The sequence below is a fragment of the Paracoccidioides brasiliensis genome (assembly GCF_000150735.1).
Source record: "Paracoccidioides brasiliensis Pb18 unplaced genomic scaffold supercont2.10, whole genome shotgun sequence".
Classification (NCBI taxonomy): domain Eukaryota; kingdom Fungi; phylum Ascomycota; class Eurotiomycetes; order Onygenales; family Ajellomycetaceae; genus Paracoccidioides; species Paracoccidioides brasiliensis.
In genome coordinates, this window is record NW_011371367.1 from 963,953 (window position 1) to 985,343 (window position 21,391).

The 21,391-nt window shown below is 36.1% G+C and overlaps 3 protein-coding genes across 3 annotated transcripts; 2 read left to right on the top strand and 1 right to left on the bottom strand.

The window, feature by feature from the left end:
• Positions 1-4,099: 4,099 nt before the first annotated feature.
• Positions 4,100-6,218, top strand: PADG_07212 (uncharacterized protein; the record flags this gene model as incomplete). The annotated part of the gene is made up of 4 exons (XM_010764162.1): positions 4,100-4,109; positions 4,206-4,881; positions 5,674-5,789; positions 5,845-6,218. 4 exons carry the CDS (start codon positions 4,100-4,102, stop codon positions 6,216-6,218), a joined length of 1,176 nt encoding a protein of 391 aa, XP_010762464.1.
• Positions 6,219-11,860: 5,642 nt separating this feature from the next.
• PADG_07213 (pyruvate dehydrogenase complex dihydrolipoamide acetyltransferase) lies at positions 11,861-13,609 on the bottom strand (the record flags this gene model as incomplete). The annotated part of the gene is made up of 3 exons (XM_010764163.1): positions 11,861-12,937; positions 13,021-13,244; positions 13,375-13,609. 3 exons carry the CDS (start codon positions 13,607-13,609, stop codon positions 11,861-11,863), a joined length of 1,536 nt encoding a protein of 511 aa, XP_010762465.1.
• A 6,430-nt stretch (positions 13,610-20,039) lies between these two features.
• PADG_07214 (bifunctional precorrin-2 dehydrogenase/sirohydrochlorin ferrochelatase MET8) lies at positions 20,040-21,106 on the top strand (the record flags this gene model as incomplete). The annotated part of the gene is made up of 3 exons (XM_010764164.1): positions 20,040-20,200; positions 20,266-20,814; positions 20,929-21,106. The coding sequence occupies 3 exons, from the start codon at positions 20,040-20,042 to the stop codon at positions 21,104-21,106; spliced, it is 888 nt and encodes a 295-aa protein (XP_010762466.1).
• Positions 21,107-21,391: the final 285 nt, after the last annotated feature.

Here is a 21,391-nt window from a genome sequence, read left to right on the forward strand (position 1 = left end):
CAATACCATGATCTCTATCTGAGTCATGAAGTGGGGGTAGAGTGTCAATAGCTTCCTTATCAAATATGTCTAAAAACTCATGATAATGTCCAGACAGCTTTTCTCTAGGATTAATCTTTGATTCCACTTCTAGAGTCTTTTGAATGTTGGCCAAACTGACAGTGAAGATCTTGATGTTTCACTTCTCTCAAGTGCTCACAAGCCTAGAGAAGCTTATGGCAGAGATGGGAATCACATCAGCTTTTGCATTTGAACTAAGCTCTATCTCTATGCCACTCTCTTCAAATTTCACAATTCTTTGATAAGAGATCACAGTCACCTTTTGCTGGGCCAGCCAGAGGTCATCTAGATACATATCATGATCATGAAACTCATTCACCACATAGAGAAAGATCTGTTCAGTTATGTGATTATCTATATCAATTCAAATACCAGTTACTATGCTCATAGAGAGTCTCATGGAGTCTTCAAAGCTAGTCATTTTAACAGAGGGAATTTCAATACACAGAAGCTTATGTTTATTAATGTAGAATTGAGAAATAAGATCATAGACATTACATTCACTGTCTATCATTGCTCTAGTTGAAAAGGCATTATCTACTAGAGTATCAACAGTGAAGGGTTTGAATATCATCTTAGATTTAAATCCTCTTCATTGCTTCTTCATAAGCTTCTTATTTTGCTTCTTTCAGTTTCTTTTGATTGAAGCTACTCTTTTTCCTGAATCCTCACTTGTATCCACATCATCATCATCCAGTACCAGCTCAGGAATCATCTTAGCTATTGTGGAAGTGACAGAGCATCTGGAAGATTTGAATGAACAGCTCTTAATCATATGACTTCTGACTTTGCATCTTAGACACAGGTCTTGCTCTCTTCATCAATTAACCTCTGTCTGATTTATCAATTTGATGTGATGAGTGCTTGGGGTCACAGCATCAGAAAAGAGATTCATCAGATCATCAGCAGAAGTTTGAGACTGATTTCATCAATCAAGAACAGCATGACAAAGTAGAGAGTGTAGATTAGATATTGTATGATTTGAAGAAGATCTGCTCTCATAATGTTTAGATCACTGTCTTAAAATCTTAAGCTCAGAGAGTTGATGATCAATTAATCTAAGCTTCTTATAGTAATTCTTATAGAGAGATGATTCTCTTACACCCACCATGTCTTCCCTCAACTTCATGCTTAGAGTAGATTTCAAATATCTCTTTTTAATGTGATCATTCTATCTGTGATCACCAGCTTCTAGCAGTAGCTGATTAAATTTGAGCAGAAAGTCAAAGAGAGCTCTTCTACTCTGTCATAGATTGTTGAGCTTTTTCATAATCTTTTTCTGTCATGCAGAATCACTAAAGAGCATGTGTGTCTGCTTCAGTAAGCTCTCTACTATGAAATTGATCTTGTTCTTATTATTCTCAATTCAGAGATAAACTCAAGCTGCTGTCATTTCTTCCAGTCTCAAGTACACATATCAAGTACATTTCTCATTATTATCTAAAGCTTTCTCATCAATCTTAAGTTTTGATTGAAGCTTTAGCTCCCACTGAGAATAGTGCTTCAGATTAGAATCATCATACTTCTCACAGTTCAGTAGCTTGATCTTTGATCTTCTAACTGCAATGAGTGATTGCAGGTTCAATTGAGAGAGAATTGATGTCAGAGTATTCAAAGCTTGTCATAGATTAGCTATTTCAGCTTGCTGAGCTGCTATTAAATCTCTGTTTTCATACTAGATCTGTTTCTGCTGTTGAAGAAAGACCATTCATTGTTGTTCAAAGCTGCTGAAGATGTCACTGCTCATTGCTTCATGTTGATTCATTTGTGTATTTGTTGTACAAGTCTGCTGCTTTATCTCATTCAGCTAGATGTTTTCAATGTTGCTTGTTCATTTGTTAGCATGATTGCTAACCCAGTCTATTCATATACCAGTGCTATCACTGAACTTCATGATGTAGGATTTAAGGCTCCTAATAGCTTATCATATGTCAGCATGTTTGCTGAGCTTTATGATACAGAATTAAGACTTCTAGTGGCCTATCAATGAAAGGAGTGAAGCAATTTATAATGTAAAGAGTTAAGCTCTAAGAACTAGAGACTAGTCCTTCTATATAACAAGAACAAATTGCTTGAGAAAGGGAAGAAAAAAATGAGATGAGAACTCAAGCTTAAGCAAGCTCACATAGCATGATCATGTGCGCACATGCAAATGATGACTAGGCTAAGTCAGCCAGCCAGAGCGAATCTAGGGGTTCAACCCCTTATAGTAGTAGAAATTGAAATTGAAACTTAGAAAATAAATTAAAGAATTATATTCTGATTATATATTAAAAAAAAATTATAAAATAATGTTTTGATAAATAAATAAAGATTTGAGAAAAAGTACTCAGTATATAAAATATAAAATGAAATTAAAGTAAAAGTTCTTATTTATAAAATGTAAAAAGAAAATATTTTCTTCTATAATATAATTAAAATTTAAATAAAACTATTTTAAATTATATATAAAAAGATTTAAAGATTCTTTGAACTTTGATAGATATAATTTTTATGATATAGTTAAAATTTCAAATTATATATTAATGAATTACTTATTAAACAATGAGATATAAAAGAAATTAAAAGAAAAATATTTAATTAATCAATTAAATATAATATTTTTATTTAACACTAAATTAGAAAAGTTTTTTATTTAAATTTATAGAGAAAATAAAAATTATCTTTAAAAAATAAACTTTAATCTCAAATGAATTTAATATTTAATTTATAAAAAAGTTGAAAATATTTTCAAAAATACTTTCTTTAAAATTTTTTTAATATTAAGTTTATTATTTTATTTTATTTTATTTTATTTTATTTTATTTTGTTTTATTCTATTTTGTTACTTGTTTTATTTAAATTAAAAAAAAAGACTAGATTGAAATTGAAACTATGTATCTTTTGTTAAAGATTGTTAAATACTGTATTATTTTAAAATAAAACTCTATAAATGTATGAATTGATTACTATTTATTAGTTAGATTAGTAAAAGAGTTAAATCCTAGTTTTAACTAGATAGAGATCATAATTACTGACTGAATACATCATAAATAAATAAATAATAATAATAATAATAATAATAAGCTTATCTGATTGACAATCAAATATCTGTTTATCTGTACCTAGTCTTAACTTTAATTTAATATTTTTCTAGTAGTGATATAATAATTTTCAATCTTTGCACTTTCAAATCTTCAATTGCAAGTTTAATTAAATCCTCATTTGACATGAGAGATCATGTGAAAGGTTGAAGAATTTGACTATGTTGAGTGAGAAAAATTGAAGCACTGAGTGGCTTGAACTGAACTGATTGATCTCTTTTGTGTGATGACGTGATGAAATCGGCCAAGCCTTTCAATGAGGTTGATTAACCTGTAACTCTGTATGCTCTAGCAATTTAGCTACAGAGTACTCCGTAGCTAGATTACTTTAAAATAAATAATTTCACATAGTATTCTATAATATAATACTATATAAAATCTTTTAATTAGAAATATTGGATGTGGAAATCCTCCCCTCCGCGAATTTTGTTTTCCCCTGGATCCTCCACAGTTAAAAGGCAATATTAAGCATTACACCAAACCAGGGTAACCACTAACTAGTTACTAAGCCAAGTACGTGCATCTTCTTTACTTCTGTATCCTTCAACTGTCAGGTCTATCCGCCTTCTTATGTAATCCGCACTGTATATAACTTCTGCATAGCTAGTGATTGCTTCATAATCAATCAAGCAATCTATCCTTCACAGGTTATGAGACCTGTTTTGCGCAAATAACTGCCAATTCAGGGAATTCTTACCAAATATAGTGTATATTAATCACTGCTCACTTCATTCAATATAATATTGTCTTATTTTATGTCAATTGATTGATTTGGCATGCTCTTATATTATTTTTTTTTCAGTGTTCAATCTGTTCACTTAGCAGGTGAAAAAATCTGCAACTCACTAATTTTTCAGTGACTGATCACACAAGAACGCGCCAATCCACTCAATCAAGCTTATAGGCAAGAATCTCACTGAATAAGATTACTCCATTATAAAGAAGATTAATACAACATGGCAGAATGTATGATGACTCACTCACAGTTGTGATTAAGCCAATCCAGCCAATCTGACCAATCTGAAAATGACCAGGGGGGTCTGAGCTCACTGACCCCCCCAGGGGCGTTCAAGAGTTCCAATATTGGACGCCCTGAAATGCCCAATCAGCAAGCTGGGCTGATTACAGCCCCTACAGTGAGGCCAGTCCGCCTACGTCATGTCGAATATGCTGATCTGACACCTTCAGAAGATGGGGTGGAGACGCCTGCAGCAACCTCTAACCTGCTGCCGGCAATCAACTCCGAAGAATTGCAACTGAGGAGATTTGATCTCAAATGTCAAAAAATTGATTTAGAACTTCAAAAAGAGAGGTGCAAAGAATTGCAGCTTCAACTTCAATTGGAGGGGCTCCGCACTCAGAATGACAGGGCCGTGATGCCCACAAATCCGCCGGTGGGTCGACTGTCAGCATGGGATCTGAACTTGAGGTCTCAAATGCAATATAACCTCTACAACCCGGATAGCCGCGTCGGCAAGGTGATCAGCCAGTTCAAACAGGATACTAAGTATGCCACCAAGCTGAATGCTCTGGTCAGATCTTTGAATTACCTCTCCTGGCATGTGAATATGAAGGCCAAGCTAATTGACGCTCAATGCTGGGTTATATTGGAGGACAAGCAAGTCAAAAGCCCTGATGGGGACCCCAAATGGGCTCCTTTTTGGGAGGCCAAAAATCGCTGGCTTTATGTGTTCATTTTGAACCCGTTGGCAGCCAGCATTAGGCCCTGTTTTAATAAGTATGATGAGGGCAGGATCACTTATTCCTTTTGACATGCAGTTGAGGAGGAGTTCTCCATCCTGAGAACACAGCTCTGCAGGGAAGCAGTCCTGGTGTTTACATCAATGAGTGGTGTCCAAGTCACTGATGTACACATGTTTTTCAATGAGTTCAATGACATTATTATGAAATTGGAAATACTTGATATTTTACTGTCAAATGATGTGGTATTCCACATGTTCTATTCTGCACTTCCCAATATATGGTGAAACTATGTGCAAAAGAAAATTGAGGAGGTACAAGAGTCCAAATCAAAGTCTGTCATGTTGGATGTTCATTCAATCATGGAGGAAATACACTCTCAATTGAACCCCCCCAAAGAGGTCAAGAAGGCCTCCCATGCAGCTAATTCTTCGGCCAACGTGGCTCAGGCCAAAAATGCGGCTGCAGGTTCCAATAATAGCAGCAACATCCAAAATAATACAGCCTGTGGGGGCTGACCCAGGGAACGCAGAGGCTATCAAACAGGTGGACATTTGAATTCTGACCTCCCAATCTGCCCAGAATGTGAGCATCATCATGGCAGGCTCTGCTGGGCAGCCAATCCAGATAGCATCTCTGAAGAATGAAGGATTGCCAACACAGTGAGAATAGAGAAATATAATAATAAGAAGAATAGTGAGGGCAAAAAGGCCCTGCCAACTGCAAATGACAGCTCTGAGATGTTCCAAATGGCAAATCTAGTGCAGGTCATTGAGGTGCCTGCATACTCTGCTGAACCAATTGCCAACCCACTCACTATATGAGATAGTGGGGCTGGATGTCATATTGCATATGATCAATTGCAATTTTCTCAAATAACAGAGGTTAGCAGCTCTACAATTCAAGTGGCCAATAAGGCTGCTTTGAAGGTTCAAGGGATCAGAGGTTGCCTCCATCCCAGTCAGAGAAAGATTAATTGAATTTGACCACATCTATTTAGTGCCAGACTTATCCACCAACCTCATATCTGCTGGCCTATTGGAGTGCCAGGGCTATATTCACCATGATCTGCAGATGGACACTGGAAATTACTTTGAGATAATAGCATCTATAGAAAATGACATCTTCTATGTGAATTTGAATTCCAATAATATATATGTTCTATCTGACACCCCCTCTATGTTTGAGGGTAATATGAATGATCTGGAGCTTGAACCACTGGCATACTTGACAGTTCTGAAGTTCAGAGCAATTTCAACAGATTATGATCTGAACACTGCATCACTGGGTCTTTTCAACCATGATGATGTGGAGCAGCTAATTAATCTGAAGGATCTGGATATCAATACCTTCATTGTGTTCCCATCAATCTGACTCTCCACTATTATGCTGAAGCAGCTACTGATTGATGAGTGGCACTGGCAATTGAGCCATATCAGTGGAAAGAATCTAATTAAAATGTCACAGGAGCTCTGTTTTGAAATTGCCATCATCAGTCTGAAGAAGCTCTCATTCTGCACCATGTGTGTTAAAGTCAAGCATAAATGTGCAAGTTATAAAAATGCCTCACTACACTGTGCCACCCACAAAGATCTTAAGATCTGAGTGAATCTATTTGAGGGTGGAGAAATGCTTGATAATGAAGAAGATACACCATCTTATGCAGATAAGAAGCTCATGATGATGATCACTAATGATGCCACATGAATGTGGTGGACCTTCCTATTGGAGTGCTACAATAAGACTTTAAAATATATATGGACCTTCAACCAATTTATGAAGAATCTGCTCAATTGTGATGTTGTGATTATTCACTCTGACTGCAGTGAGTTGAACTCAAACACCACAGCCACCTATATGATGAGTGAGGGTATTAAATGAGAACCAACCCTGCCTCACACTCTGTGGCAAGATGGTGTGTCCAAACATTCCATTGGTCTGATTATTGAAAAAGCCTGAACATTATTAATAGATTCCTCCTCCTCCTCCCCCCCCCAGATGTGGGGTGAGGTGGTAATTGCAGTGACTGAAATGCTTAACCTTATGCCAACATCAGCCAAGCTCTATAACAGTATAGAGGATCCAGATTCAAAGCCAGTTACTCTGTATGAAGCTTGGCTCAGGGCCCTGCCCTCTGCATGTGGGATTTGCTGATGGGGGTGCAAGGCTTATTTAAAAATAGTGCTCAAGCTGAATATGAAGATGGCCTCATGATCACAGAAGCTTATATTTGTGGGCTATGATGGCTTTACTAATTATAGATTGGTTGATTGATCTAACAGTCATCTTTATGCATTGAAAGATGTGATATTTCAAGAAGATCTTCATTTGGTGGATTCTCTGGCCCTGTCTGAGCAAGGTGCCAAGAACCTGCTATCCACCGCCTGTGTGGCCACAGTTGTGATCCCCTCCACCCAACATGATTTATCAACAGATGATTTCATGGTGGATGGGGAGTTTCTATCTGTCCCTCCAGTATTTCTACACTCTACAAATAATTGATGAATAGACTATGAGATTACTGCACAGATTCCAACATTTTTGGTGCAGAACACTACTGTCCTCCCAGGGTCCACTTTAGAGACAGAGGATCCTCCAATGCCCACTGAGAATATTACTTCAGTGGGGGAGGCCTCAGTGAGGGATTTTGCTGACAATTCAACTGATGTCCCCACAGACCCCAAGATCACCAGCTTGCCAGTTCTGAAAAACCTCATCCAGGCTCAGGTGTCTGCAGATTGGAAATATTACTTTCATGCCTGCATTAAGGAGATTAATCATCTCAAGCAGATTGGTGCATGGCAGCTAGTTGAAAGGACCTCAAATATGGCAATTCTATGTGGCCAATGGGTGTTCAACAAAAAGATTAATAATGCAGGTAGAATTGATTGATATAAGGCCTGCTGGGTAGTCTGTGGCAATTATCAAGAAAAGAATGTCAACTATTTGAAGACATTCACATCAGTTGTATCAGCCTTCACCTCCTGAGCACTTATGGTGATCTTGATATCCTGAGGATGGCACATTCTGCGGATCAACATGGTTATGGTGTTCTTAAATGCCCAGCTTCCCATCAATGAATGTATATATATGCACCAACCCACCAGGTTCCGCGAGGGATGTGGTGATCTGGTATGTGAATTGATGCAGGGACTATATGGTCTGAAGCAAGCAGCACTATTATGGTATGAGGAGCTGCAAAAAATGCTATTGGAAACAGGCTTCCACATCAGTTCTCATGACACCAGTTTTTTCATAAATGATGTCTGCAAGGTCTATATAACCATCTATGTGGACAATGTTCACCTATACAGCCCAAATATATCAGATATTGAATGGACAAAAGCCCAGATCGCTGCTAATTATGAGATCAAGGATGTGGGTGATTTGAACTAATATTTAGGTATGAAGATCAATTGAGATGCCAAATCATTATCACTGTCCCAGCCACTGTTTATAAAGAACCTGCTTGAGGAATTCTCAATGGATGACTGCCACCCAACATCCTCCCCTATGGAGGAGAATGTTGATTTCATGAGTGAGAATGAAGAACTGATTGCTTATACAGTGGAATTTACATTATGTTCCTACCAATCAGGGGTTGGCTCTTTGCAATATCTTGCTGCCAACACACACCCTGATATAAGTTTCACCACTGGCTTCCTAGGGAGATTCGGCTCCCACCCTACCTCAAAGAATTGGGCGGCATTCAAGTGAATTCTTAGATATCTACAAGGCACGCCCGACATAGGTGTGTCCTACTGAAAAGACGCAGATATAGAACCTGTGGCATTCACTGATGCTGATTGGGCAGGCTGTGATCCAGGTTCCCGCTCCACCGCCAGATATGTCATTTATATGGCAGGGGGTCCTGTTGCTTGGCAAAGCAGCAAGCAGACAGGTGTTTCAAAATCATCTACTGAGGCCAAATATATCACATCCTCAGAGGCCACCTATGAGCTTGTCTGCCTCCGGGAATTGCTGGAGGATGCCGGCTTCATGCCGTCCCAGCTCAATAATCTTGATGACAATGACAGCCCGATCGAATCGCCGGCCAATAAGCTGGTATATATGATTCAGGCGGATAATAAATCAGTGATTGAACTGGCCAAAAGTGAGGCTATTCCGCGCCAATCTAAGCATATAGAGGTCTGCTTCCATACTCTTCAGGATCTCGTCCGCAAGAACGAGATCTTGATTGATTATGTCCCGTCCACCGAGAATGCGGCAGACGGGCTGACCAAGCCACTTGGGGCGACTAGATACGCCCTATGGCAGCAGATATTAGAAGACGCGGTAAGCGGGCGGAAATGATTATATGGAGGAAATGACTGGTTTTTCAACAATATGGGTTTTCCAGTCAAATTATGTACCGATACCTAGCTACAGGCTATTTTTTGCATGTAATCTCGCGTACAGTTACATCGGTGAGTGGAGGTGTCAGGCCTATCCGCCTTCTTACGTAATCCGCACCGTATATAACTTCCGCGTAGCTAGCGATCGCTTCATAATCAATCAAGCAATCTATCCTTCACATCAACTGCTTGTACACTACATACTTCCTGAACCAGCGAGAAAATCCATGCAAGGCACCTGGTAAGTTATATCTTTCTCTCATTGAGATTTTGAAGCTGAGAAACTGAATGCACACAAGTATCTGGGTACTTATTTATTAAAATCGGTCTTTACAAATGAATAGTTATTAAAAACAATAATTTCTTGAGCCTAGACAGAACAATTTGGTAAAGAGCAAAACAGCCATTGTACTGCAGCTACATGGTGGGATATCAGGGTATCTGACTCTGTTTGCACAGTATATACATCACTGCAGCACATTCGTCATTGTCTGGACATTTGCAACCTTAATGAGGCTTCGTGTCTGTCCAAACCCAGCAGGTGTGAGGCCGGAAGATATCAACCCCGCAGTGAATTAACCACACATCATGATTCTGTTTAATATGGTTATTTCAAATTTTAAGTTAGCCATTTGCCCCTCTCTTATTTTTACAAGCAGTTAAAAGGAAAGGGAAACTTCAGGAAACCCACATATGCCAAATCCTTACATTCCGCGAGAAAGTGGCAGTCCCAATCAAATAGACACTTTAGAGAAAACATTGTGTTAGTTATCCATGATAAAAAGGTGCTTTAATTTCAGGGAGATTGGGGTTGATTTATGTATATCACATACTCCTGCAGGAAGACCACAGACCCTCCAAGCTAGCTCTTTGGGGGGGCGGCTTTTCTCAATGGCAGCGCCCATGGCACCGGCAATGAATGATAGTAAAAGTACGAGCTTCATCTTGATAAGCGCGTTGGAGGGGTTGGTTTTAATGTCTTTTTTTCACACACTACTTTTGTAAATTGGTAGGACAGTTGAATCTTTCAAATGAACTTCAAGAACTGAAGCACTGTCTTCTTATATTAAGTCCAGCGTTGCAACATAGACTCGTTTTGCCACACGACAAGGACATTCTACAGAAGAAAGCTGTAAGGGATTTTGGTTATACCCAGTGTTCAATTCGAATAGATTTGACCTTATATATATTGAATCCTTTGGGGCCCCCAGCAAAACGGAGAGGATCTTTAGACTTCAACCTCTACCATCCATCCAACAGACATCATTTCATTGTTAAGCAGATCTTTTGAGGCAAATGTTGGGTTACATCCCACAATGCTTTTATTATGCTTAAATAAAATTATGGAATATTCATAACTGATCGCTTGTTCAAAAAGCCCAAGTTAGCTATGTTCCACAGGTTCTCAGCACGTTGCAACTTAAAGTTTCCTATAACAAAGTTAACAAAGTTAGCTGGATCTAGTTAAGCGCTCGTCTAAGTAAAAGCTAATTAGTTAAAAATCTATATGGTTACCTAATTGGGCAGTTTCTCCACTTTTCTCTCCAATTCTATCCCTAAACCGGGAGAGAGTAAGTTAAACCTCATCATGGCTCAACCTTAACTTAAATCATGAAGCTTTGTAAGGTTGGTCAAAAAGTGGAATAAAAGCGCAAAATTCAAGAATAGAGCTATGTTACATTTTTAATCCCTCTCTCTTCCTCCTTCTCATTTTGGCTCAGTGGCGTGGGGTGGTATCAGACTCTTTTATACCCTTATGGCATGACATTTGTGGAGGAGGAGCTGTGTGGTAGCTGTGGGGGACAATCCCAAGTTGCCGAGATTATTGAAGCAAGTAACCGGTCACCTCTCCATGGGGCAACCGGGGTTGCTAAAAGAGCGGGGAGTAATACATAGCCCAAGGAGTCTCCATGGCTCATAGCCTATATCTGCTCTGCCGTCGATGATGGTAAGGCGTGTTGGGGTGTGAGGAGTGAAATTCTCTGCCCAGAGCGGATATAGTTTAGATGAGGGGTTTCTTGTCAAAGTATAATGAGAATATGAGTGATACACGGGAACTCGGTTCTTAAAACCACGATCAAATTCCAAGGTTTCGGAGTGGTTCTCTGCTGGATCAGATCGGCGATCGTGGGCTTGCATAGGATAATTGCGTGTTACAGAATGGTAACTAGACGGGATGATATTTCGCTTTCATGGATTTACCTGTATGGCATCACAAAAGGAACTTATGTTGACCGGCAAGGAAATCTGTTGTGGGTGACAGTATATATAAACCTGGGACATACTGTGGGTGAAATCGTTCCCGGAAGCTCACTGTATATTAAATGATCGAACAAAAAGCTAAGTAAGAGAACACAACAAATGAAAAGAAACTCACACAATTGAAATAGCAAAAAACGCAAAATTTAAAGCGGATCAAGAATGCATTTTGATACATGTTAGGATTGAAATTGTCCGGTCAGTGATTCGCTCTGGGGAGTGAAATAGGAGGGTTATGGGAGTGAGAAAGGGACGAATGGGGGGAACTTAAAGATGACATAGGTACGCATCCCCTTCTTGGCATTCATAAAGGCTTTAACTGAGTTCGATTGCTAACCAAATTCTAAATTAAAGAAGAATTAACAAGAAGTAAAAGAGCATTAAGGCACTTCCCTAGTGGTTTTAAAGGAGAAGCTCGAGAGGGTTCTCAACTATCTGCTTCAGCTCTCTCATCCACTCAGCGCCAACTGCTCCGTCGACGATTTTGTGGTCGAAACTGGCCGTCACGACAATCTGGTCATCCCATTTGACAGAAGTGCTATCTTCACCCTCCACAGGGATAGCGACTTTCCGCGTCGTGCCAACGGCTAAAATGGCGGATTGAGGAGGGTTGATGACTGCGGTAAATCGCTCCACGGCATGGTTCATGCCCATGTTGCTGATGGTGAAGGTTCCGCCAATGTATTCCTCCGGTTTCAATTTGTTCTCGCGTGCGCGCTTGCCAAGGTCTTTGATCTGGCTGGAGATGCTGGAGAGACCGAGGGTGTGCGCGTTTCGTACAATGGGCGTGATGAGGCCGACGGATGTGGCGACGGCGATACTGATATCCGCTGTCTTGTGTTGGCGGATGACGACCTGTCCATTCTCCTCCACCCAGCTCGAGTTTACGGCTGGCACCTTAAGCAGAGCAACCGCGCAGGCTTTGACGAGGAAGTCATTTACAGAAAGCTTATATTTTCCGTTAGCGGAGGTATTGAGAGCCTCGCGCAGCTTCAGCAGTTTAGTGACGGAGAGGTTCGAAGTCACGAAGTAGTGGGGATTTTCTCGCATGGATTGCAGTAGACGGTTGGCAATGGTCTTACGCATGGAAGATGCGGGAATATCCTCATAGGGTGGACCACTGACAGCCGTACCGGCGGGTTGGTATTTCTCAACATCGTTCTTAGTAACCCGCCCACCAGGACCTGTTCCCTTGATGTCTTTCAAAGGCACACCCCGTTCCAAAGCTAGAGCTTTTACTGCGGGGGCAATAAATGACTCTCTGTCCAGGCTGGGTTGTAATCTCTCTCCCGTTGATACAGGCTCCTCCTCAGCTGCTGGGGTCGATTCCTCTTTTGGTGCAGCTGGAGCAACTTTGAGCTCCTCCTTGGGCTGCTCTGGCTGCTTCAGAGTGGGGGCCTTCTCACCACCAGCATCCTCCAATGAGAACGACTCGAATGGTGTGATATCTGTGCCTTCTTCCACCATGACTGCAATTGGCTGTGGAAAAACATTTAGTATACGACAATCAATCGCCTACATATGGCCGTCTTGCGTGTCGCAATGTTGGCAATTTAGCTTACATTTCCTACAGTGACATCCTTCTCACCAGCCTCCCTCAAAATCCTTGCCAAAACTCCTCCTTCCTGGAATTCGAAATCCATCTGAGCTTTGTCTGTTTCGATCTCCACCAGAACATCACCGGGAGCAAGGGCATCCCCGACTTTTTTCTGCCAAGCCCCGATGTTGCCGGCAGTCATTGTTGGGGAGAGCGCGGGCATGCTAATTATTGTATGTGGAGGATAAGCTAGGGTAGATATGAAAACATCAGAAGTCAGTAACAGTAACAATAACAGAAGGTCAATTGAATATGCTCCAATCAATAGAAAGTGGTATAGAGCCTTTTTATTAAACAGTCCGGGTCTGTTACTACTTACATTTGGAGGCATAGAATCGGGCAAGGGCTGCGAAAGCTGGCAACTGTCGTCTACCCCGATGAACAACAAGAATTAGCGTAAACATCAACGACAGGAGCCATATTCGTGAGCATTGACCATACCGGGAAGCATCACGCAGCCGATACATATGCCCTGATTCCCGTATGCAGGTGGGAGGGCTTCTGGAGAACAAGGAGCGGCAAGAAGCAGACCGCGACATGACGGAAGCAGCCATTTTTCGAGAGTAAACAAGGCAAAGTTGGAGGGTGCAATTGAGCGCCCAAGAGTGACAATCGCAAGGGAAGAGATGTATAGAGACAGAGCCCAGAAGCACAAGGACGAAGAGTGTTGGGGGGATAGACAAAGGAAAGCTGTTGGTTACAAGTAACTCCTGTGGTATACGGGGATGACCAAGGCAGGCAGATCCATTCGTCACTACCTGCGTATATTCAAAGGAACAATTCGGGGCTGAGCTTGGGTGTCGGTGAATAGTTGTTCCTGCACCGCACTCTTTGGCAATGTTACCAACTTTGGAACTCCCCAATAGGCTGAAAGCGGTTAGTTGGGGCGAACACAACAAACCCCTATTGGTACTAATCCACTGCCTCAAACCATGAGGATTAGTCATCACTGTGGCTGCAATCAATTAGTTAATTGATTACCTCTTTTGGCCAACCATTCATCTCTCAATCCTAGGTGGAGAGGCTTCTAATCAAGAAGGAAAACTCCTGCTAATTAAAGCCTATAAAACTGTAATTTCAAGCATCAGAGTCTGCTAAGATGTATAATATTTCTTACTTTATAATAATTTAATGATTATTTGTGACGGCGTTGGCTACTGGGCTAAAAACTGGCGTTGTCTGAAAAGGGTAATGGCAACTACCTAGCAACCGCCTAGCAACGTAAAGGAGATCCTTCCCCAGACCCACCTTTGCATAAATCACCTGAGTAATCGTTGCCACGCGCACTCACTACCCCCGTTAGTGAGTGCGCCCCACCATTAAGGAAACATCACTGTAATTGAAATATTCTAGAATCACCAATCTTCAAAAATTTATTAATGGTCAATATCATGCCGATCTATAATATAAAGATTATCTCTATGCTCATTGGAGCATGTAGAGTCTCTGATAGATTGAGATTTATTAATAACATCATATTGTGATTGATTAACATTAGATTTAAGAACTTTGATTTCAACTGACTGTAGAGCTCTAATCGTGCCGCTGCGCAACCCACACCTCATGTGGGTGCAACCACACCAAAATGATAAAAAACACTGAAATGATAAAAATCTTGAATCACATTCTCATTATTGCACTCTATATCAACAACCAGTAGCTAATCTATAATAAAAAGATTATCTACATCATTCTCAGTATGTGTGCCATCTTTAAATCAATTTAATTCCTCTTCTATCAGTGGTGTAAGTGAGTTATTGTCAATTTTCATGGAATCAACTTCAAGTCTTTGTCACTTCTTATTCTGCTCTTTTTCAGCTTCATTATTTTTACACTGCTTGATTTTTCTATTGATATCTTTAATAGTGAGGACTTCCTCTACTTGAATCTGATGATAGATTGTTTTAACTTTATGATGTTTACTGATATTGAAAAAGTTCTCTAATTCAATGATCTATTGCTCATTAAGTTTCATGTAAATTAGACTTACTTTAAATATCTTGTTCAAACAACATGTTAAGATGAGTAATTTCAAATCAAAAGTATTTTTAATATTTTGTATGATGTTTTCTGTAATATTAATATGATATTTTAGCTTTTAAATTGTTTTTGAAGAGAATAGCTGATAAAAAAAAATAGATATATGATTTAAATCATTCTCATCTTCATAAATCTACAGTGAAAAAGGTGATGAGATTCACTACTTAAAAGTGTTAAGAACTCAGTCAGAATTCTATAAATATATATCATATTGAGCTTATTCTGCAGCTATTATATTAGATTTAAAAGTCTGCTTTGACATAGCTAAGAGATTTTATAAAAACTACTGTTTTTTATACTTATCAAGATCATGACATGCAGCAGAGTTGATTGCTTTTAAATGGTAATGCTTATATTGCTAAAATAATAGACTATTCAAAAATTGTAATAAATATATGATATGTGATTAAAATTTATAAGAAATTATTTTATAAAAATTCACATATTGTATGAACTTAAATAAAATCTAAAGATATTCAAATCATATATTAATATATTCAATATCTTCAACTGTCACTCTCTTTTAATTCATTAACTTCTGTTTTACTCTTTTATATTTAAATAAACATTTAATGAATCTATAAGTTTAGATCTTGCTAACTTCTGAAGAAAAGATAGTAGAATCTATATGCTAATATCTGAGCATTAAATTTGTGAAATCTTCAATATATTCAACTGTGAAAGAATAATTTTTTTCATCAAACAGCTTGATTTATCATTTAATTGCATTCTTCTGACTCTCATTTAGTCTCTTGTTAACTGGAATTTTTGTAGTATTTAAATTTCTTTCATTGATATGCACTCAGAGACATTGATAAAAAATTTTAAATTTTTATAACAGAGATAGTACTTTGAAATTTGAGTTTTTTTTAATGATAAGCAATAGCTTTTTGAATATAGTCTTTGATATTTTTATCTTTATTTGACATTATAGTGAGTTATTAATTCATGAAGATGGTAAAGATGATGAAATTGCAAGATTTTTATCATTTCAGTGTTTTTATCATTTTGATGTGATACATTCACATAAGATGTGAGTTATGCAGTGGTATGATTATTGCTCTTTTTTATCAATTTCTCCTTCTCTATGATACTTGTTTTTATGATTGACATTCTTGATAGTGAGAACACTTTCTATATATATTTATCTGTAATTGTTTTTAACAATTCAATATTTATTTATCAAATAATGAGCAGATAATTCATTCTCTCAATGTGCATTCAATTCTATCTATATCAAACTTCTTTTGAAGAGCTTATTTAATATCTAAGTTTAATTAGATATCAGAGTATTTTTTATTTCTTATATAATCTTATCTATTATTTTAATTTATCAATATAATTTTATAACTATATTTAAAGATGTCAATTGAGAAGACATAGTAAAAAATTAGATCTTAGAAAATAGAATAAAATTAAAATATTCTTTGCTATTACTGTTATAGACAAGCAGCTTTAAACTGACATCTATATTATATTATTTCAGATATTGAAGAATTACTTTTTATTTGATTGAATAAATCTCATAATTAGTAAATATAACTCTAATGATGTAAATTTGAAGATTTAATAATAGACACTTTTTAAATTAATAAGAAACTGCCTTTTATTATATTATTCATAGTTATATTGAGTGACCTCATTAACTACTTTTGTATAATAATATTTATATTATTGAAAAGATATATTATCAAAAGATTATAATAGATGATTTATATGAGATAAAAATTTAAATATAATAATATTATAAAAGTTATAATATTGAAAAAACTCTTCAATAAGATGAAATCTGTGATTGTCAAGTAATAATAGTCAATAACTATCAATTTGACATTTTTTAGTGATAGTATTAAACAGTTATATTCATTTAAATCTGACTTCATCATTAGTGAAGCTGGTGTTAAATATAGTAATAATATAATCATCAGATAAATTGAAGTATATATATCAATCTATTAAATGAATTTTTAAATTTATTATAATCAATAACTTCAATATTGAGTAATCTGTACTGATGCATTTCATCATTGTTATTAACTCACAAGAATATGATGATTGTATGATAAAATTGATATCTCAATAAATAGTTGTAGTCATAATTTAGTCTAGAGACATGATGATAATAAGACAAAAGCTCAATTCATCTATCTAACTAGATAGCTGCGATGAAAATACTAAACTGAGAATAAAAATAAAAGTATATATATAGTAAAAACTCTCAACTATGTTGATGATATTAATCTTATTACTAGTTTTAAATCTATATAAGAAAACTATAATAATATAGAAAGAGCTACATAGAAAAATAAAGTTATAAAATTAAAAATATCTGAAACAACTGAGAATCTGATTAGACTCAAAGCTTAACTTTAAAGTTTATATTCAAAAAAGAATTACTCAGATTAAGAGGACTTTGAATAGTATTATTAAATTTTTTAATACAGAAAAATAGTTATCTTTTCAAGCTAGAAGATAATTATATATTACTTATACAACTTCTATATTAGACTATGCAGTAGAGATTTGATGATAATAGCAAAAAAACTTTATAAATTAATTTTACATATTATAAAATAAAGTTTTAAGAAGAATTTTAAAGACTTTTAAAACATCTTCAGTTAGAGCTATGAAAATAAAGACATCAATTTCACCATCAGTTATTAGATTTGATAATAGTTATATAAATTATACTTTAAAAATCATGAAAATAAATATAAATTATTCAATTTAAATGAAAGTATCTAATTTATATTTTTTAAATATATTAAAAAAAGATTTAAATAGAAAAAAATTTCTAGATTAAAATAAATACTCTAGTAATATAAAGAAGATATTATCTTCTTAGCTATATAGAATATGTATTATGATTAAAGATCAATTATCAAGCTTAAATATAAAAAGTATAAATCATAATAAGCTCTATTCTTGAAAGAAATATCTATTATTAATAGATATTACTATTAGCGAACTGTTAAAAAAAGAGAAAAAAAACTATATATACTTAAACACTTCTAGAGATAAATGAGAAGAACTCTTTATCAATATAATTCAATGATTCAAACAGTAAATAAAAACTATTAAGAGCTGATATAGCAGTTAAATATTCTGAATCAGATTTAGAATATAAGATATTTTTATCAAATCTAGAAAAAAAATATGAAGTCTTTAACACTAAATTATTTATAATTTAGAAAGCTTTTATAATAGTTTATTATTAGAATGTAAATATAAGCTGCATAAGAAGAAAACTCTCTGAGTTGCTAACTGCTATATAACAAAATACTAAGATTGATGAGATGAGAGAATGCTGAAATCTGTCTGAATTATAATAACTCATATAATAATGTGATCACATGATGAGAATTAGATCTAATCAGACATTGAGTCTAACACTTTTAAAATAATCTCTCAAAAAGTATATATTGATAATATTTGAATATTTTCAAATAGTTAAATAGTATTAAAAAGATTATAAAAATATGAAATTTAAAATAATCAGATAAATCTTGAATTAATTTTTAGAAATATAAAATTTAAAATAATTAAATATATCTTGAATTAATTTAAAGAATAGTGAAAAAAATTAAAAATAAAAATAAAAATATTCAAAATTACTTATTTTAAGTATTTACTTATATATATATTCTAGAAAACAAAAAAGTAGATTTAGTAGTAAAGATTGAAATTGAAATTTAAAAAATAAATTAAAGAATTATATTTTGATAAATAAACAAAGATTTGAAAAAAATATACTCAGGATATAAAATATAAAATGAAATCAAAGTAAAAGTTCATATTTATAAAATGTAAAAAAAAAAGATTTTCTTCTATAATATAATTGAAACATGAATAAAACTATTTTAAATTATAAATAAAAAAATTTAAAAACTTTTTAAACTTTGATAAATATAATTTTTATAATATAGTTAAAATTTTAGATTATATATTAATAAATTACTTATTGAACAATAAAATATAAAAGAAATTAAAAGAAAAATATTTATTTAATTAATTAAATATAATATTTTCATTTAATATTAAATTAAAAAGAATGTTTTTATTTAAATTTATAAAGAAAATAAAAATTATCTTTAAAAAAAACTTTAATTTCAAATAAATTTAATATTTAATTTATAAAAAAGTTGAGAATATTTTCAAAATACTTTTATTAAAATTTTTTTAATATTACATTTATTGTTTTATTTTATTTTGTTTTGTTTTATTTTATTCTGTTTTGTTACTTGTTTTATTTGAGTTGAAAAAGAGATTGGATTAAAATTGAAACCATAAATATGTCTTTTGTTAAAAAAATTATTAAATGCTGTGTTATTCTGAGACAAAACTCTACAAGTGCATGGTTTTATTGCTATTTATTAGTTAGATTAGTAAAATAGTTAAATCTTAGTTTTAACTACTGACTGAATACACCTTAAATGAATAATAATAATAATAATAATAATAATGAATAGATAGTTATTCAACTCTGTAAGTTTTTATTATTTGAGTTTGTATAACTTTAATGAGCTTCACAATGCTGTAACAATTATGACACTCTTAGACATACAGAAATAGAATGTCCCAAATCTAGTGTAAATCAAATTAATTTAATTAAGTGTTGTGATGTTGAGATAATTTGATTTAAAATCTAGTGAGTTGAAATATGATGATTTTGTGATCTGCTCGCTTGGGTGATCCGCTCGCTTGGGAATTACGTTGGTTACATTTTGGCCTGGAGATGTTAGCTAAGCATGACATGTGACCAAAGCGAGGAATACTAACTAGTTAGTTAGTTGTACATAACTAAGTTAACTACAGATTTCTTATTGTAAGCCAGAACTAAATTTATAAATTTAACTGCAGAGTACATTAACGATTTATATCCCATAGCATAACCAATACGATATATATACCGTATTGAAATTTATCCCACATGTCTTGCTGAGTATGCCGCCCTCGAAATTCCCCGAGATACAGCCAGGCGGTTCCCTCATCGTCGCATGGCAGGCTAAGAACAAGCATATCCTAGTGGTCGGCGGGGGCGAGGTACAGTCCAACCCATCCATTCGTATATACGGGCATACAATTGAGGCTGCTGCTGCTGCGAAGTATATCAGAATTTTCAATTGGCCAGCCCTTTTTTCTTTTTCTTTCTTTCTTTCTTTTTTTTTAGGGGGGGAGGGGACAAACTAACCCAACCCAACCATTGCTTGCAGGTAGCAGCCGGGCGCATCGTTCACGGGCTCAATGCAGGCGCAAAGGTAACTGTGATAAGCCCATCCTCAGGCCTCAACGACGAAGTCTCCTACCGTATCGCCTCCAAACAAGTCTCGCACATCGACCGCAAATTTGAACCGCATGACCTTGATCCGGAAAAGAACGATGGCATAGGGGTGGTAGATATGGTGCTTGTTGCTGTCGATGACCCAGAGGCCTCAACGCAGATCTGGAAGCTGTGTAAGGAGCACAGGATCCCTGCCAACATAGCCGACGTGCCTTCGGAATGTGATTTTTATTTCGGGAGCGTCCACCGGGATGGGCCGTTACAGATCATGGTGAGTACGAATGGCAACGGGCCGAAATTGGCGAGCATAGTTCGCAAACACATTGCGCGGTCGTTACCAGGGAATACTGGGGCTGCGATCGAAAATGTGGGTCGATTGAGGAGGAGGCTGAGAGACTTGGCGGCATCGCAGAAGGATGGACCGAAGAGGATGAAATGGTCAGTCACTTTGTTACTTTTCGTTTTTCTACGTTTACGGCTGCTTCTTATCAGTCCCTTGGTTCTCTGTTCTCCTGTTTTTCCGTTCCCTTTTCCATCTGATAGCTACAATAGGATTTCCCGAATATGCGAAACGTGGAGTCTGGAAGAGCTCGTAGAGATGGATGAGGATGATATTGAGACTCTACTCGGCTACTATCCTTCAGACAGTGTGCCAACGTTCGAGCAAGTGCGTCTGGGAGAGAATGCGGGCGTGACGGTATTTGACGGGAGCATGGGCTTCAGTTGCTAATGTGGTGTCTGGACGGCGTTTTGTATAGACACCAGGTGAGCCCGAGTGGAAGAGAAGAAATCGTATAGTATGGACGGATGGAGTGCATGTACTGTTCATGGAACAGTTTGTATGGTTATTTGCATTTTCCAACGGGCGTTATGGGATTGATCGATTGATATCACATATGAATGGTTCAGCTATAGAATATAGGAACTGGGAAAAAGGAAACACCAAGCTAGCCATTTCATTATATAACTCGAGAAATATTGAAATCTGGTGGGCCTTTCTGCTTGATAGGGGTTA